Genomic DNA, 16338 nt, shown 5'->3' on the forward strand with positions numbered 1-16338 from the left:
ACATGCTAATTTATGAGTGATTTGGGAGGTGAGCATAGACTGGTAAATGTGGAGATTTTTCTATCAGTCTGGAGAATTGAAATGATAACTTTTAATCGTTTACAGTTTCTGCTTAAGCAGGACCTGGCGAACACCCTAGCACGGTCAGTGCCACAATGACGTCAGAAACATATAATGAATTTCTTCACCGCGTTAATGTATTTGTAATCGTTGTAATGGGTTATGTCAGTAGCTGAGTCTTATTCCCAAAAGTGCTATTGGCACGATGCTGGCCTGTGTTATGATGGAGCTCTTGAAATGAGATTGGAAGTCAGGCTTTTCCATTCATTCTAGATTATTATAAAATGAAATAGTTACCAGGTAGGTGCTGTTAGCGGCAATTTTTTTCTTCTGGAGAAGCAAATATGTACTTGGAAATGCCTTTTGAAGTTGGTATAGTGACGTACAGCTGTAATGTAGCTATGTTTTAATTGTTTGGTAGAAATCTGCTCAAGTACTTGACCTTGCTACATTACTGCATTTAACTGGGCTCCTGACAGACATTTCCTGGATTTGAAATCTTACAGCAAAGGGAAGTTTAGGTAGAAAAAGAGAAAGTGTATGTTGTAAGCATCACAGACATCATAGAACACTTGGTTTTCCTTTTTGAAAGGATAGATTGGGAAACAGAACTCTTGTCTAAAACAGTAATAGGATGGTACCTGCTCAGAGGCCTAACTCTTGAGATTACTTGTGAATTGTTAGAAGGGATAAGGAACAAAAACAAACAAAAAAAGCCCAACCACCAAACCATAGTGCAGGCTGAAAGTGTAAAGTCGATTGAAGTCTTCCCTTTCAGTTGGCAGTCATAAATCCTTATTTTTGTCCTGGCTATGCATTTTCACTTGAATAGAGCTTATAGAATTGCATATTCCTAAATCTGTTTTCTTTTAAGAGTAGTGTGAGAATGTTGGGGAAAAAAAATTCAGAAGACTAGTGACTGGAGGTGTCTTAAATTTTGGGTGACCAAACAAGTATGTATTAAAAGTGGGCAAGTTTCACAGTGTCTTTGCTGAAATCTAGAGGTGCTTTGATGGCGTCCAGCTGGGAACCAGAAGGGTTGTTTGAGAACCTTGGCTATGACTGCTTACAGTTTGTGATGTGTTAAAGCAGGAACACCTGTCAGGAAGGAGTCAGTCTCAAGTTTAATTTTATTTTGTTGTTTCACAAAAAAGATTTCTATTTGTTTAATGGGACTTGGCATTTTTGGCATTCATTTAATAGGATTTCATGGTACACTCAGGATTTGGGTAAATCAAATTGACAGAAGCCTTCTTTATATTAATTTTTTAAAAGGCTGCTTTTCCCATTCTGATTTCTGCAGTATTTGTGTAAATGTATTGTGAAGATACCATTCTCAGCCTTACAGTTCAATTGTACAGCATCATTAAAACAGCTGAAACCAATACTCGGGTCTATGACAACTTCAGGGACTGATTTAGGAAAAATTTTAATTGCATTGAAAATATGTTTAAAGTAGAACAGTTACAGAATCTGTATCATTCAGTATGTAAAAATATTTTATTCAATCTGTGAAGTTAATCTAGCCGTCGTGCAGATTCCAGCATCGTTAGCAAATCAGTTCCATAGGATTATGAAATGTCACCCTGTGACATATTCTAATTTGTGTTGAAATATTTATTCCTGGTTTGAAACAAGTTTGTTACTGTAGGGCAGAGAGAACATGTTATACAAGTGAAGTCAGCTGTATTTCTCATACACCTGTGGTGTAACAAGAATTGATAGCTTTGATAGCAGCCTTCGTACTTGATTGATGTTTATTTGTTTTGACAAGGGTGTTGCCTTAGATATCTTCCTTCCTCCCCTCCCATGGTCTCCCCCGTTGGCTTTCATCCCCAGTTCCCTGCTCAGCATAACCACAGTTGTACAGCACAGCTGTCAGGGCACCGCGGGGCTGGAACAGGCACCTGGGAGTAGGAGGCAAGGGATGCTGGAGCTGGCACTCGTGCTGCCAGAAGTGAACATCAAACAATGTCTGCATTTCATCTGAAATCAAGTACTTAGATCTATAGAAGGATTTTGCATAAGTGCAAACTAAGGATTACTATTTATCATTGTTGTCTTTTTCATCTTCCTGTTATTATAAAAGAATCAGAATAACCTTTGAAGTTAGGGAAGGGGCTGTTTTTCCCGTTATATAACTGGCTAACATAAAGCACAAAGAAACAAAAGTAAATTACCTGATTTCAGGCTGTTCTATATCTGAGCCAGAAACAGAACCCAGGTTTCTCTTTGCTTTGTATTTCAAATTCTGGAAAATTTTTCTTTCTTTTAGGAAAAAAAATGCATTTACACATATTGAATGTGCACTTGTGTGCCCTCATACAAGATGCAGTTATCTTTTTGGAAAAGGTCACTCCAGCTGTTGCCTTGGAAACAGAAGCTGTGTGTCAGTGGAGACTATTGATCCTTCTGGGGTCCTCCTGAGGTTAAAGCCTTTCTCCTCACCAGGACGTTCTCGCTGTTTCAGCTGCTGCCCCACTGAGTGCTGGCCATGCCTCTGTCTCCTCCTGACTGCTCTGTTGGGCTTGTCAGGTTTCCACAGCCTTTTCTGTCCTTCATTTTCTTCTACTTGACGATGTCCTCAAATAGCAGCATCTCATACCTGTGAAGTGTGTTTGAGAAGGAGGTTCCTTCTGCCCAGAAGCCAGCTGAATCTCCATTTAAGTAAGGATAGGGATAGAGGAAAATAGCCTTTGCTAGGGCCTCTCAGCTGGGGAGGAGAGACTGCTTTTGGCCAGAACCAGGAGGCATTCAGCTGCTCTGCTGGCCGCCTCCGCTCCCTGGCATGGACACAGGGGATGGCAGTGGAGGGAGAGGAGTGACTTCAGTGATGGTGCTGTGCTGGATGGGAGCTGGATGAGGAATGGGAGTGAGAGAGACTGAGATACATTGATGGTAACTGAATGAGAGTGCCTAAGGTCTGGAGGAACAGAAGGGACGATGCTATTCACTGCATTCCTCGGGGACCCTGGAGCAAGATAGGAGGGGGATTTTTGGCTGGCCCCAACTTCCTGCTTTCTGCTTCATCACTGAGTTCCTTCTGACAGTGATTTCATCTGAGAAATACCCGGTAAGACCAACCAGTGCAGTGTTAGAGGGTGGAGAAACGTAATGATTATTGTTGTCTTAAAGTTATAAATTACTTTTAAAATATTTTTGGAGTCCTAAAAAGAGAATCTGATAAAAGTGAGAAATTATATGACTGTGTAGAGAAGATGACTGAGGAAAAGGAGAGAGTATGAGGGAGGAGTAATGGGAAAATGGTATGTGTACTTTGATGTTAGACTTTGTCTTTCTAAACCATGACAGGAAGAGCTGGAGAAGATGCATACCTCTTGGAATACCATGGGTGTTGTTTGAATTGGTATTACCAGACAAACAGTCTTTAGTAACCCATCAGTGTTTCTAAAATGTGAGACAGGTTTAACCTGCAGCTCTGTAACACATGCCTTCAAATTTAAAATTACAAAACATTTTGCATACAAGAACATATGCCGTACTGAGTTGTTCTGCAAGTATAGAAAAATGTTATTGAATTCAAGAAAGTAGGAAAAGTTAAGTTTATGTGTTAAAATATTTGCTACACTAGAGGATTACACTTGAGGATTACAGTATTAAGCTGATTTAGGACGTTAAATCTGAAGTACTAGGACATAAACCAGAAGTGTAGTGAAAGGTTTTGTCAGAACTCAGTCTCGCCCTGTTTCTTTGTATTGATCTTGGCTTTTTACTTGAACAGGTTAGTTGCCTAAAATTGTGCTATAATTCAGATTTCGTTGCATGTTTAGGGAAATTATTTTGGAGTAAACACCCCGTACAATCATGTCTGTTAAATCAGTTCGTATTTCATCGCCCGTTACCAGGGTTGACAGGAAAAAAAGTATTCCTGAACATCCGTGAGAGGCGTGCCACTTTATTGACAGGACATTAGTCCTCCGTGTGCCTGTGGCGCGGGATCAGGCAGCACGGAGCAGGCGGTGGGAGGATGCAGCATCATGTCCCTGCACCGCAGCTGGCTCCACTGGCCCGAAGCAGAGACACCCACCGTGCCGGCGCTCCCCCGGGGTGCACACAGCCGGAACCTGCTCGGGCAGGCCGGGCGCCCCACGCTGCTTGGGCTTGGCTCAGCCTGCCCACCAAGGAGCTTTCTGGCAAGGGGGGAAGTGGGTTTGTAGGAGCAAGGGGAGCACAACTTACTGGTAGGCAGCGTTCCTGGGCTTCGGAGCTCTCAAAGACATGAGAAATGCAGGCTTGTGGAATCAGAGATGCCTTTTCTAAAAGGTTTGGGGGGTTTTGTTTGTTGGCTCACCCATACAAAAATAGATGTTTTGCTGTTTTGATGTCATTTTTTGTGCTCTATTTTTAGTGCCTGGGAACATTGCAAACATGAAATATTTAGCTCTTGAGCCTGCTGGATTTAAAATAACTTAAAATAGCTTTCAAGAGGCTTTCCTAAATACTCATTTTTTTTCTGTTGCAGCACATGCATTTTTTCATCCAGTGTTTTTACAGATGCTGGAAGAATGCTATTATGTGAAAGCTGACGTTACCATTTGGTTTGATAAGGAGGAAGTCCCATTGGTCCAAGATCAGTATAAGAGGATAATGTAAAAGGGTTTTTTCAGCCTTTTTATTAAAAAGACATTTTTCTGACTATTTTATTTCAATATAGAAGATGTCCCCAGTATGTGGTTGTGTCCACATTAGCTTGAAGGCAAGTTTGAGGTGTACTGAAATGCAGTTTGCCTGTAGAAGCAAGGTATTTATTTTATCTATGTAGTAACCAAGTATTTATTGGTATATAGAGAACTTAAGAAAGATAATCTAAATTAGACTTTGTTTTTGAATTACTACTCATTTTACAGACATCATGATTAAAGGGTCTATTCAGCAGCGTTAGAAATTACACTGAAGATGCCTGAACTCACAGAAGAAAAGGCAGAAAGAGAAGTTGTACTGGGTTGTTATCGGCTCAGATATTACTTCTGTACAAACGTGACAAGCTGCTAATTCACTTCTCTGTATCTAGTCATCAAAGCAAAAGCCATTAGGGATTGTATAATCCATTTCTCTGCCAAAGAAATTACCACACATGCTTAATTTTTAAGTTTCATATATCAGTGCAGCTTTCACTTTTCAAAACAAAGAAAAAAAGGTGAATCTAATGCCCACAGCCTGGCTCTGGATCAGGTGCTTGGTGACAGGTGGTACCCCGGAGGAGAACGGAGGCTCCGGCAGAGATTCCACCCCTTGGACCGCCTGGCTGCAGGGGCAGCGAGGGAGTCCTCCTTTTCAAGATGAAGCCCAGAAAGCTCAAATCCAAACTGCATTTTCTAAGAGCAGATTTTTGAAGAGAGGTCTGCCCACTGAAACTCTGCCGTTGTGAATTGACTGACTTCTAGCTGTAGCAGGATTGCTCTGGAGCATACAGCCCAAGCTGTGTGATGTTTCGAGACATTCTCTGAGGAGGCAGATGGGATCGGTGATGCATCGTTGCCAGGTCATGATGTTACTTCAGGTCTCATGAGAGTCTGGTTCTTTCTTACAGCCCTGGTTCCATACAGCGATGCGATTATGTGAAAAACTAATTAAAATTTTAACTCTCCTGGTGTGGAGAAAAACATTAAAAGATGCATCATAAAGGACACTTCATGACAATAAGTATTTAAGATTTTATGTAAAAAGTTAAAATCAGTCTGATATGATGATGCTAAGTGCAAAGTGGAAACATATTGGTGACTGTTTAAATCTTTTCTTCAAATAATGGCATGATTGGAACTAAGTGCAAATTTTCTGCTTCATCTAAGCCAATAGGATAGAAACCAGGGATTTGTTCTTAAGTCCAGGGAAAACACATCCGTTTTCATTTATGAAAGAAAATTTCCCTTGGTTGGCAGCATCACTTGTTAAAGAATGTTGCACTATCTCCCGCAAAAAATACCATTCCCATTGTGCTTTTTATCTGCGTGAGCACCAGGTGCTTAATCCTCTTCCACAGAAGTTTTCTTGGTAACCTCATTGTGCAGTTGGGTGCCTCCAAAAATTGTGTGTGAAATAGTGTTCCTTACCTTAACTTTGGTTTAAGTGTTGAAGGTGGTCACGTTGACAGATATCAGATATTTACATTTTATACTATCATATTTCAAATTTTGAACATGGATTTTAATTTTATTAATAATTTGTCAAGAGCTTACAGGAGAATGCAGCCTCACTTCAAATTTACAGGCTCATAAATCCAAATTAGGATAATGGTTGTTTTAAAATGTGCACCTATAAAAGCTTAGGTGAATGTTAAAAGTTGTTTAGGAAATGCTATTTTATTCCTTTCATCGTTCTTAGCTGTGCATAGGTTTAATGGAAACCTGGCAATAGCTCCTGCTGGAGTTCATTGTAGAGTTCTGTAGAATATAACTTTAAGGTATTCCATCCTTGTTGTTCCAGCTTAACTAAAAATGTGGGTTTAAATGCATTTAATTAAATTGGTGTAGAAGTCTGTGTGATTTGGATTCTTGTTTGCATCTATGAAAGTCTGACCTATGTCCATGGTAGCTAAAAGGCGATTTGTTTGCTACAGGTTCTCTGGTTTGTTTTTTTTTCTTTCACATTTTCTTCCCTGCACTGAATGAATTTAAGATTAACTTAAAATAGTTCAAGTCATTTTGTTTATATTGGAGGCTTTCTTGTCATGTACTCTAGTGTGATGAAGACTGAACTCTCTTACTGTGGGACAGTGGATCAGCAATGAGGTAGTGGCCAGTTGGCTGGAAAGAAATGTTGGTCACTGTCCAGAAAAGAGGAGAAAAAAGACCTGATGGGGTGTTTTGGTTTGGTTGGAATGTGCTGCTAGAATGCAGTAAGGGATGAGAGCTCATTTTACACACTGTCAAAGATTCCTAGGAAATGTTTGATACAAGCTATGTGGAGACTGAACAGATAAACAGATTGTGGCCAAGCTCTCTGGGCCCTTGGGAAAGATTGCTAATTGTATGTTTTTTCAAAGGACTGAGGTTTTATCGCTGTCATGAAAGTTGTGCAGGGCCACTGTGAAAAGAAATGTGACTTTAAAAGCAAGTAGAATTAATTATACTTTAAAAGTCCCTTTTCTAATCTGCGGAGCATATTTGCAGTCATCTGCAGCTGAAGGCCATATTGCCCCCACACTTCAGCCTTCCCTCTCGCGCTGTGTTGGTGACTGCGTAAGGTTTCCCTCGTGCTTCTGATCTCATCTGCAATATCATTAAGATTCCTTAATGGAAAAACAACTTCTGCAACAGATTGGCAATGAACATATTGAACCTATCACATCAAAGAAATAGTTGTAGGATGGCGTGAAGACTCCGCTTCTTTTTAAAGCGATCTGTATAGGCAGATCTTTGAGTCCCTGTGTGGTTTTACTAACTTTGATCAGAGTCCATACAGCTGTAGTTGTTTTGAAGAATCAGATGTTACTGTTGTGCTGTGAAGGTTAAAGGATGATGTTTTCCTTTTTTGTTGGAGACTAACATTGCTACTTACTTGGTGATAAGGCAATTTAAATAAATATTAATATTTTGGTACCTGTGAGCTGTGAGACCACTTGGCTTCTGATATATTGATAGCAGAAATTCTGTGGGAACATAGGTAACGATTTTAAAACAGATTTTCATTGTATAGAATAATTGTATGTTTCTCCAAAATGTTTTTATACAATGCATACCTAAATTTAAATACGCACACATTTTCTAGTATTATTTACTACTGTGTGACAGATAGACAGCTGTGAGTCATTTACAGGACGAGTAGGCAGATTTTTAAGTATTGAATGAAAGGCTTTAATAGCGATATAGACATCTGGTGGAAACTTATGTGCAAATGTCCTTTATTATATGATCTCGCTCCATATTCAAAATATGTTTTGAATATTGTTTCATATTCAGATGTTTAAAGATTAGAAGGAAACAACATCATTACTTTCACAGTTTTAAGGCCATCTCCTTATGTGTGTTTGTGTTGTGATACAGTCTTTAATTATACAACCAAATTTTTTCCCATGAGATTCTTAGTTTTTCAACATGGCCAACACTGACTGCCTTTTCTCGTGGCTGTCTTAAAACATCTCATCCTAACAATGATCTCTGGTGTCCGAAGGAGCTCTTTGGACATCGTGATGTAGCACCTTTGGTATAGTGGTAGAGAGGAGTTCTCAGGACAGCTTTCAGCTGCTATAAAGAGGGGACTATCCTTCCCTCTCCTCATTTCCCATTCCACTCACTTCATACTTTGTAATTTTAGTATTAGTATCAGGGATAACAATCTGCCTATCCAAGCATCAGGAAATGTGAAAACTCTGCTCATGTTCCTCACAGTTTGTCAACTAGGCTGGAGTATTTTACCTTCATAGCACAGACCTCGATGCTTGAACTGATGCAGTCACATTGGCAGTGGTGGGTAGTTGATGCTTTATCTGGAGCAGGCACAGAGAGAAGAAATATTGGGGTGGAGGGAACTAAGGGACAGCTGTCTGCAGGTTTCACAGTGTTTGCTGATGGGAAAGGAATCGCACATCCCGTTTCTGGCTCCCAGGGCAGACTTCTGTAATGTTTACTGGCTCTTTTGCCATTGTCCGTTGTTACCTGGTTTTGTCTCAGTTTTCTTTGATTTGTCAAAACGTTGTTTGGTAGTAAGATAAATGCTAATTTTGAAGTATGGAAACAGGAAGCATATGAAAGAGGCTTTCATTTTTAAAAGTTAAATTACAGAGAAAGAAAAGAAACAGCTTTTTCAAGCAAAGGCACAGATTGGAATACTTTTCAATTAATTAATATTACAAGCTTATGTTAATAGTGGAAAAGTTAGTCTGAAGGAAAAATATTATTCCCCTTGATGCCATTAGCACTGTCAGTGTTCTTCCCTGGGGAAGGTTAGGAAGGCAGCAGTAGACAATCTCCATGTGTGGCAATATGGAAGCTTAATATTAATTTACCAAAGATATTTTATAAGTTTTTGGAAACTATTACAGCAGTGATGCCTGAGAGAAGTGGTAGAAGTGCCTGCAGGGAGTATCTGAAGTGGCTTCAGCCAGATGAGTCACTTCTGAGTACTAGAAGCATTCCAGTTTGCTCTGAAATACATTCTTGATTATTTCTGTGTACCTTTGACAAAATTCTCTCTGTACACAGGAGCTGTTGTACTTGGGTTTTTGGAACCCGAAAACAAGTTCTCTATTGATGGTGAGGTCAGAACACTTCTGGGAACAGTGGTTTGTTGGTTAACAGCTGCTCCCCAGCCAGAAGGAGGTCGTCTCTGTTTTAATGAGTTGTGCTTTGCTGCTTTTTCTTGTTTAAAAAAAAACCAAAAAAAAACCAAAAAAAAAAAAAAAACCAAAAAAACACTATTTGCTGTGATATTTCTTTGTGATGGGATTGGTGGACTTCAGGAAAATATTCACTAGTATCAGAATTACTGGCAGAAATGTTGCAAGATAAAGTGTGTACGTGCTAGATGCCTTCTAAATGGCATTTTCACACTCCTGCTTGAAGAGTCAGCAGCCCTGGGAGCGGTGCTCTCCCTTTCCCGTCCAAGGAGGATAAGAAGTTGGCTCTTAAGGTGTTTTGGGCCTTAAAACAGTTTGTTGGTTTTAATTTTTTGTTTTGGTAGATTTTGTTTGAGATTGGGGAGCCTAAGTGGAAGTTGGAAATAAAAACCTCACATATAAATAGCAGCAAAACAAGCAGCTATGCTAACCTCTGCTGTCAGTTACAGTCACATAAACTTGAGGAAGCTTTGCTGCTATCTTCTGTGTTCAACTCTGGGTAGAATTTGGCTCAGCAGTCAACTCCTTAATCATTGCATTTTCTAGAGTCTGCAGCTAATTCTGCTCAGCATATGCTGTTGCACTTCTTTATGCTGTACATTGGTTTGGGAACAATATTGATACACCGGTGTTCCCAGCCTGAAATTTGAAGCCAGTTGAACAGTTTGTTTTTCATTCAGTTTGTATTTGTCACTAAAGAAATACTCAAATAGCGGTAATGATCCCAAAAGCTCAAATGAGACTTTTGAATAGTAGTTATGTATGTTTGAAGTCAGTTCGTACTATGTCATGAAGAAAAAATGCTGAAGCTGTAGAGCAGGTGTCTTGTCACTGTGAATAAACTTTAAAAGCAGAGCCTACTGACTTGGAGATGGGGTTGTTAAAGTTTCAGACCAACAGTGTCGTACTTCAGAAACTGTTCTTTGTGCTTCGTGATGCATCTGGAGCTACTGACTGGAAGTGTGATATCAAATAAACTGGTTTTGGCTTTGCTGGCATTTCTCATCTGGGCATTTAAAGGCAAGCCAGCAGCTGGTGTAAAATGCTAAAGATTAAATATATCTAAAGAAAGAGATGGATTGAAAAATATAATTAGTTAGTAAGAGTCTTGTTAAGCTTTGGAAAACTAGGTTGATAGGTGACATATCCTTCTTGTTCTGTTTGAGAAATATCAAAAGTTATTAGTCCTACAAAGCAGATAGAGGACTCATAGAAATAATATTTTGTGGGGTTTTTGGGGTCAGCTGGGATTTTTGTCATTGAGTTTGTTGTGTGCTTTTCTTTTTGTGAAGATTTGCAAGTAAAAGTAAAATTACCCTTGCTGGGAAATGACTGGCCATCGTATGCAGTGTTTTACCTGCTCCTGTTGTTTTTGAGCTGCACGTTACCACTCTGTTGAGATGTTCAGTTACCCTTATTAAGAAATTTGTGTTTAGTCTTAAATTTATAAATGTTGCTCTACAACCTGATGTAGTAACTCACACTGTAGGATGGACTTGGCTGTTGGAATGTTGACAGCATTATTTTAAAATGTTTATAAGAATTAAAAATTGGTTCAAGATAAGCCAATCTAAGATTTGTTAAGAAACACCTCTGCCTAAAAAAGAAATAATTAAAAATTCTTTCCTGTTGAAGGCTAGGGAAGTTCTTTGAAGTTACCTGGTGCTGCACAGCTACCCACTACAGGTAAAAAGCTCTCAGAGGGGATGTTCCTTCAAGGAAAGAGAAAGCAAGGATCCTTTTTCTCTGCCTGTTTTTCGACTGCTGGTCAACATAAAACGTGTTATTTGTAGATTTTCCAGTAGCTTTGCAGCCTGCATAATGCCACCATTCACAAGCTTCAAAGGGAAGCAAGAGCAAGTGTGCCCATGCAGCCAGAGCTGCTGCTCAACCCGGGGTGCGGTATGGGGATGTCCTTGCCCTGGGCCCTGCTGGCAGTGGAGCAACTGCAAAATCCTCTTCCAGGGTCGAAGAGGGCTGACGTGATGGAGGCACGCTGTTAACCCTTTGATTGTGAGAAGAACTAAAGCAGAGCAGTCAAACTTAGGCATTAGGTAGCATTTGGCAAAGGATGGAAATGATTGCTGTATGTTTAGCAATGGTTGTAAATGACTGCACCCTAGTTGCACGGTCCAACAAAATGCAGCTGAGATTGTAGCAAAAAGCCCAGCCCCTCAAAACCTGCATTTTCTTAGTACATGCTAGATGCTGTCTTGAACTGATTCAAAACTCACCATATTTAACATATATTTTAAAAGATAGGTCAATAAAATGTATATTCCATTCACAAAAATATGAAAGTTGAAATTACTATTTCCCTGCCAGCAATTATTCAGCTTCTTACACTTGCGTGGTATTTCGTATAGCTTTCTATCATGTAACAGTTTCATTTATGATGTTGTGTTTTTTAATGTATGTGTATGTATGTATATGTTTTGAATTCATAATTTGAGATGAGAATTGTAATGTGTATCTTTTAATTTCTCAGTTGAAGTCACAACTCTTATTCCACGGTACAGTGCTCTATGGCAATACCTTGTTTTCTTAGTGAAACTTATTTTACCAAAATCAGTAGTGATGGTATTTCTTTTGACAGAACAAATTTAAATTTGATGATGTAATGATTATCACAAGCTCCCTCTTATTTGAAGGGTTTATAATGTATGAGCTGCACATTATTTTGATGGGTGATTTTTCCACATACTTCTATCACAGATGAAACTCTCAGGTATTTTGTTTCACCAGCTTTTTATTATTTCCTCTTACCATTATGGTTATGTAAACATGGAAGCTGTTGTCTTTTAAATTTGCTTTCTCTTCTTATCTGGTTCTCTTGTGTCTGTCCACAATGGGAACTGGAGTGAGTGAATCACGTTTAATTTCTTTTAAATGCTGTTCAGGCGAGGTGAATTTGTCAGTTTATGCAGCTAGTGTAGACTGGGATGAATTGTATTTCAGTCTCACCTAAAAATTTATCCAGTGTTTAAACCTTGTGTGCATTTTATATTTTGTGGTTTTAGCATAGTTAGCTCTCATTACAGTCTTTTAAGGAGTACTTTTAGTAATATATAAGACAGGTTTAAACATAGTTCCCAAACGTGGTTTTGAAGCCAAAGTAAATGAGGTCTTGTAGTGCCACATTCCAGTGATTCTGACATCAGAGGAATATCTGCAGTAATACATTTTTATATTAAAGTGGCTGAATTTTTATATGCCTGCAAGAAGACTGGGGTCTGACATTGAGCAACATTAAGCTAACCATTCAAGAGGCTAACAAAAAAAGGCAAGACACTTACCTTTCCACAAAAATCAAATGTTATTTTTAAAAATAAGACTCAAAAAACCTGGTTATTTAATTTTGTTTAGGATTTTATTGTTTTTTCAGGTTTCTTGATACTCTGCTGCAGTCTGTGGAGATGTCTCTGTCTTTTTGTGAACTGAGGAGTGAGAATTATGCTAAAAATTATCTGACACAAAACAAATCAAAGACCCAAAGTATTTTGAAATATTTGCATAAATGGACTTGTATCTAATGTATGTTGCAGATATTTGAATACAAAATATTCAATGTTCATCACATTTGCAGCATTATCAGCAAACTTCTTTGATATTTTCATTCTGGGAAAATTAATTTCAAAAACCTTGTAAAGGTTACAAACCTGATTCATACCAGGAAACTGGATGAAGGCACAGATAGCAGAGCAGGACTGCATCAGCTTGGCCTCACGTGGCTGGGCTGTGCTTTCCCAGCTAGAAAGAAGGTTCACTTTCTGTTGTTGGTGCCTCTCTCTGTGGTGGCAAGGGCAGACTGGGAAAAGCTGCTGATGAATGTGAGCTCAGCTGTGTTTGAGCTGATCAACTCTTTTGCCATGCCTAGATTTTAAGAAAAAAAGATAATTTAGTGCAATATCTTGCAGTCCAGAGTATAATTTTTTTTCCTCACTATTATAATAACAATTACATGCTTTATACTGCTGATTCTTTCAAATTTACAGTTAAAGAGTCTTCATCTTGTCTTCTTTCAGATTCTTCTCATTCTTTTCATCGAGATGAGACTATAGTTATTGCCCTTGCATCTGTGTCTGTACTGGCTGTTTTGATTGCTGCTCTGTTCTTTGGATACAGGATGCTTGCAGGTAGGGTTTGACGATACTTTTTTCAATTGTTCTTTTGACTATTTTTCAAAGTTAGACTTATGTCTTCTGTTCTCCTCAGTCCCTGTTTTATGTTTGTACATAATGCTTCCCTTTCTCGTCTCTGACACTTTATGGCGATGCCCCTTTCATAACAGTCCAGAGAGATTTATGATTTCTCCAAGCTGACATTTTGGGACCTTTTTACTTTTTTTTTTTCTTCCTTTTTTTCTTTTTTCCAATATATCCTCTATTCAGCATAGCTTAGGTGAGGTTGTGAACAGGCTTTATAGTTATTCCCAGTGACATTCAATTATCAGAATAGTCGTGTAGCAGATAGCATTAAGTTTGTAGCTATCAGCACCTTCACTGCTGATTTTACTGATTGCGAGAAGATTTTACAGGATTTCCTTTTATTTGTTACGTCCTTGCCTACAATACCTATTTCTACCAAGTCCCAGGTAAGTTGTATTGTTTTCATTTGTCGCATGGCAAAAGAAGGAAACTGTCTGATTCCCTCCCCATCCCCTTCCACAGGAGACCGTAAACAAGGTTTGCACAGTATGAACATGATGGAGGCAGCAGCATCAGAGCCCTCACTGGATCTGGATAATCTAAAGTTGTTGGAGGTAAATGTTCAACTCTATTTCTTAATCTTCATTTTTATGCAATGTAATGCTTCTGGTCCTGTCACCTCCCAGCCATAGTTACAGAAATTAATATATCGGTGCTCCTGTAATGTTTTCTTCTATATCACAGTTCAAAGAAGAAAAGGGTTTTTTTTTTTAAAAAAAAAAGCTTATGCAGTTACATTTTGCCTGGTTTTGTTACTAGTGTTGTTGGTATTAGCTAGAACATGGTCTACCTTGAGAAGAACATACTAAACACTGGGAGGTAATGGAAGAAATTGGAATGTGCTGTATTTCAGCATTGCATCAAAAGATCCATCTTTTTGCTTGACACCAATCGCTTTAAGTACAGTATCCTGCCATAGTCATTTGAACACGTGCACAAGCTGGAACACCAGAGGTTCTGCTTAAACATGAGGAAAAACTTATTTACTGTGAGGGTGATGGGGCACTGGAATAGGCTGCCCAGAGAGGCTGTAGAGTCTCCTCTGGAGATGTTCAAAACTTGCCTGGATGCTTTCCTGTGCAACCTGCTTGAGGTGAACCTGCTTGGGCAGGGGGGTTGGACTAGATCTCCAGAGGTCCCTTCCAACCCCAACCATCCTGTGATTCTATGAAATGCTTTAGTGACACTACTGGAATATAGAATTTACTGCAGATAGGGCAGTATGCTTCAGCAGTGGTGCATTTATATATAGTCATTCTTCACAGTGGTATCTATCTCCATGGTAACCAGAGGCCAACCAGAACTGTCTACTTAGCTTGGTATTACATGTGATATCAGAAAACTGCAATGTTGTGCTTTCAGTTGGTATGCCTGGGAGAACTTACATGGAATTTTTAAAAGCCTTTAGCCATAACAAATCAGTGAAATGATTGAGAGAGATTCAGAGTGGTACTTTTCTTCTTTTTGCCCATTAGAAATGACACCTAGAGGTGCAGACATGCAGTGTGGTCTGGGCTAATGGTGGCAGCAGGCTAATTGGCAGAGAAGACTGGGTCCCTTCTGCCAACAAAAAAGTACTTGAATTTACAAGAGTATAAGGATGCACGTTGTAGAAGTGTGCAAAGCCCCGGGTGAAATTACTTATACTGATACGCAGTCTTGTCTATGAAATCCTTACAGTTTCATGTCTAGATCTGCCTGAAAATTGCTTGAATTAAATAGATGCTTAAATTCTTATGTAGTTAGAATTTTTTGAGTTTTAGAAAGTAGGACTCTTCCTGAAGGTGGTCCTGTGTTCTGGTTTAGAGCAGAGATTGCATCTTTCTTCAGTTTCTATGGAGATGGGAAAGACCTTTCTGTGAAGACTGTCTAACATAGTGGGGGCTAGAATAAAGATTAACAGGTAGTAAGAAATTAAATATTCCTCACTGTTAAAACCTGTTTACCTCTTTTGGTATCTGTTTTGCGCTACAAATGCATATATTGTTATTAGTAACCTGAAAGGTACAGCTGATAAAGCTATCCTAAACCTAAAACATGTAGCTTAATATTTGTGATCTCTGGAGTTAATTAAAATTGATCGCATAAAAGCTATAAATATTTAGTAGGCAAAGATTAATAAGAGAATTAGCAGCATGAAACACATGGATTTTATTGATTCTGTATATAAAATGGCTGAATAAATTATTTATGATTTATTTACTGAGTATTCAGACTATAGATCAATTTAGTGAGATCTAAGTTGGCCTATACTGAGGTTTCCAGCTCCAAAATAGGTTTCATGACAGCATTCTAATTCTAGTTTTGCATACAAAATATTCACTATATTCACTGTTTTTTACAGTGTAAGTCAATATAAAAGTTGGCATACGTTCTTTATAGAGAGAAAACAGGGATTTTGTTTTCATTTATTATTTGGTAAACTAATTATTTACTTTTCTTTGCAGTTGATTGGCCGGGGACGATATGGAGCAGTGTACAAAGGCTCCCTGGATGAACGTCCAGTTGCTGTGAAAGTATTTTCTTCTGCTAATCGTCAGAACTTTGTCAATGAGAGGAACATTTACAGGATTCCACTAATGGAACATGACAACATCGCCCGCTTCATTGTGGGGGATGAGAGATTCACTGCAGATGGCCGTATGGAATATTTATTGGTGATGGAATATTATCCCAATGTAAGTGCTTCAAATAAATCAATCAGATTGGTTTAGATTCCTAAGAATAGCCACATGAAAAGGATGTACTTTAGTATTTGCCATTGTTTTTCATTCC

The 16338-nt window shown here is 38.8% G+C and overlaps 1 protein-coding gene across 1 annotated transcript in view; it reads left to right on the forward strand.

The window, feature by feature from the left end:
* BMPR2 (bone morphogenetic protein receptor type 2) overlaps window positions 1-16338 on the forward strand; it is a gene marked incomplete at its 5' end in the record, with an annotated part of 49098 nt that overhangs the window by 15029 nt on the left and 17731 nt on the right. Inside the window, 3 exons of the mRNA XM_010170155.1 lie at window positions 13381-13491; window positions 14026-14117; window positions 16011-16241. Of these exons, the coding sequence (XP_010168457.1) occupies window positions 13381-13491; window positions 14026-14117; window positions 16011-16241 (434 nt within the window). The remainder of the gene's footprint in view (window positions 1-13380; window positions 13492-14025; window positions 14118-16010; window positions 16242-16338) is intronic.

The sequence above is a fragment of the Antrostomus carolinensis genome, unplaced genomic scaffold, assembly GCF_000700745.2.
Source record: "Antrostomus carolinensis isolate BGI_N321 unplaced genomic scaffold, ASM70074v2 scaffold50196, whole genome shotgun sequence".
NCBI lineage: Eukaryota > Metazoa > Chordata > Aves > Caprimulgiformes > Caprimulgidae > Antrostomus > Antrostomus carolinensis.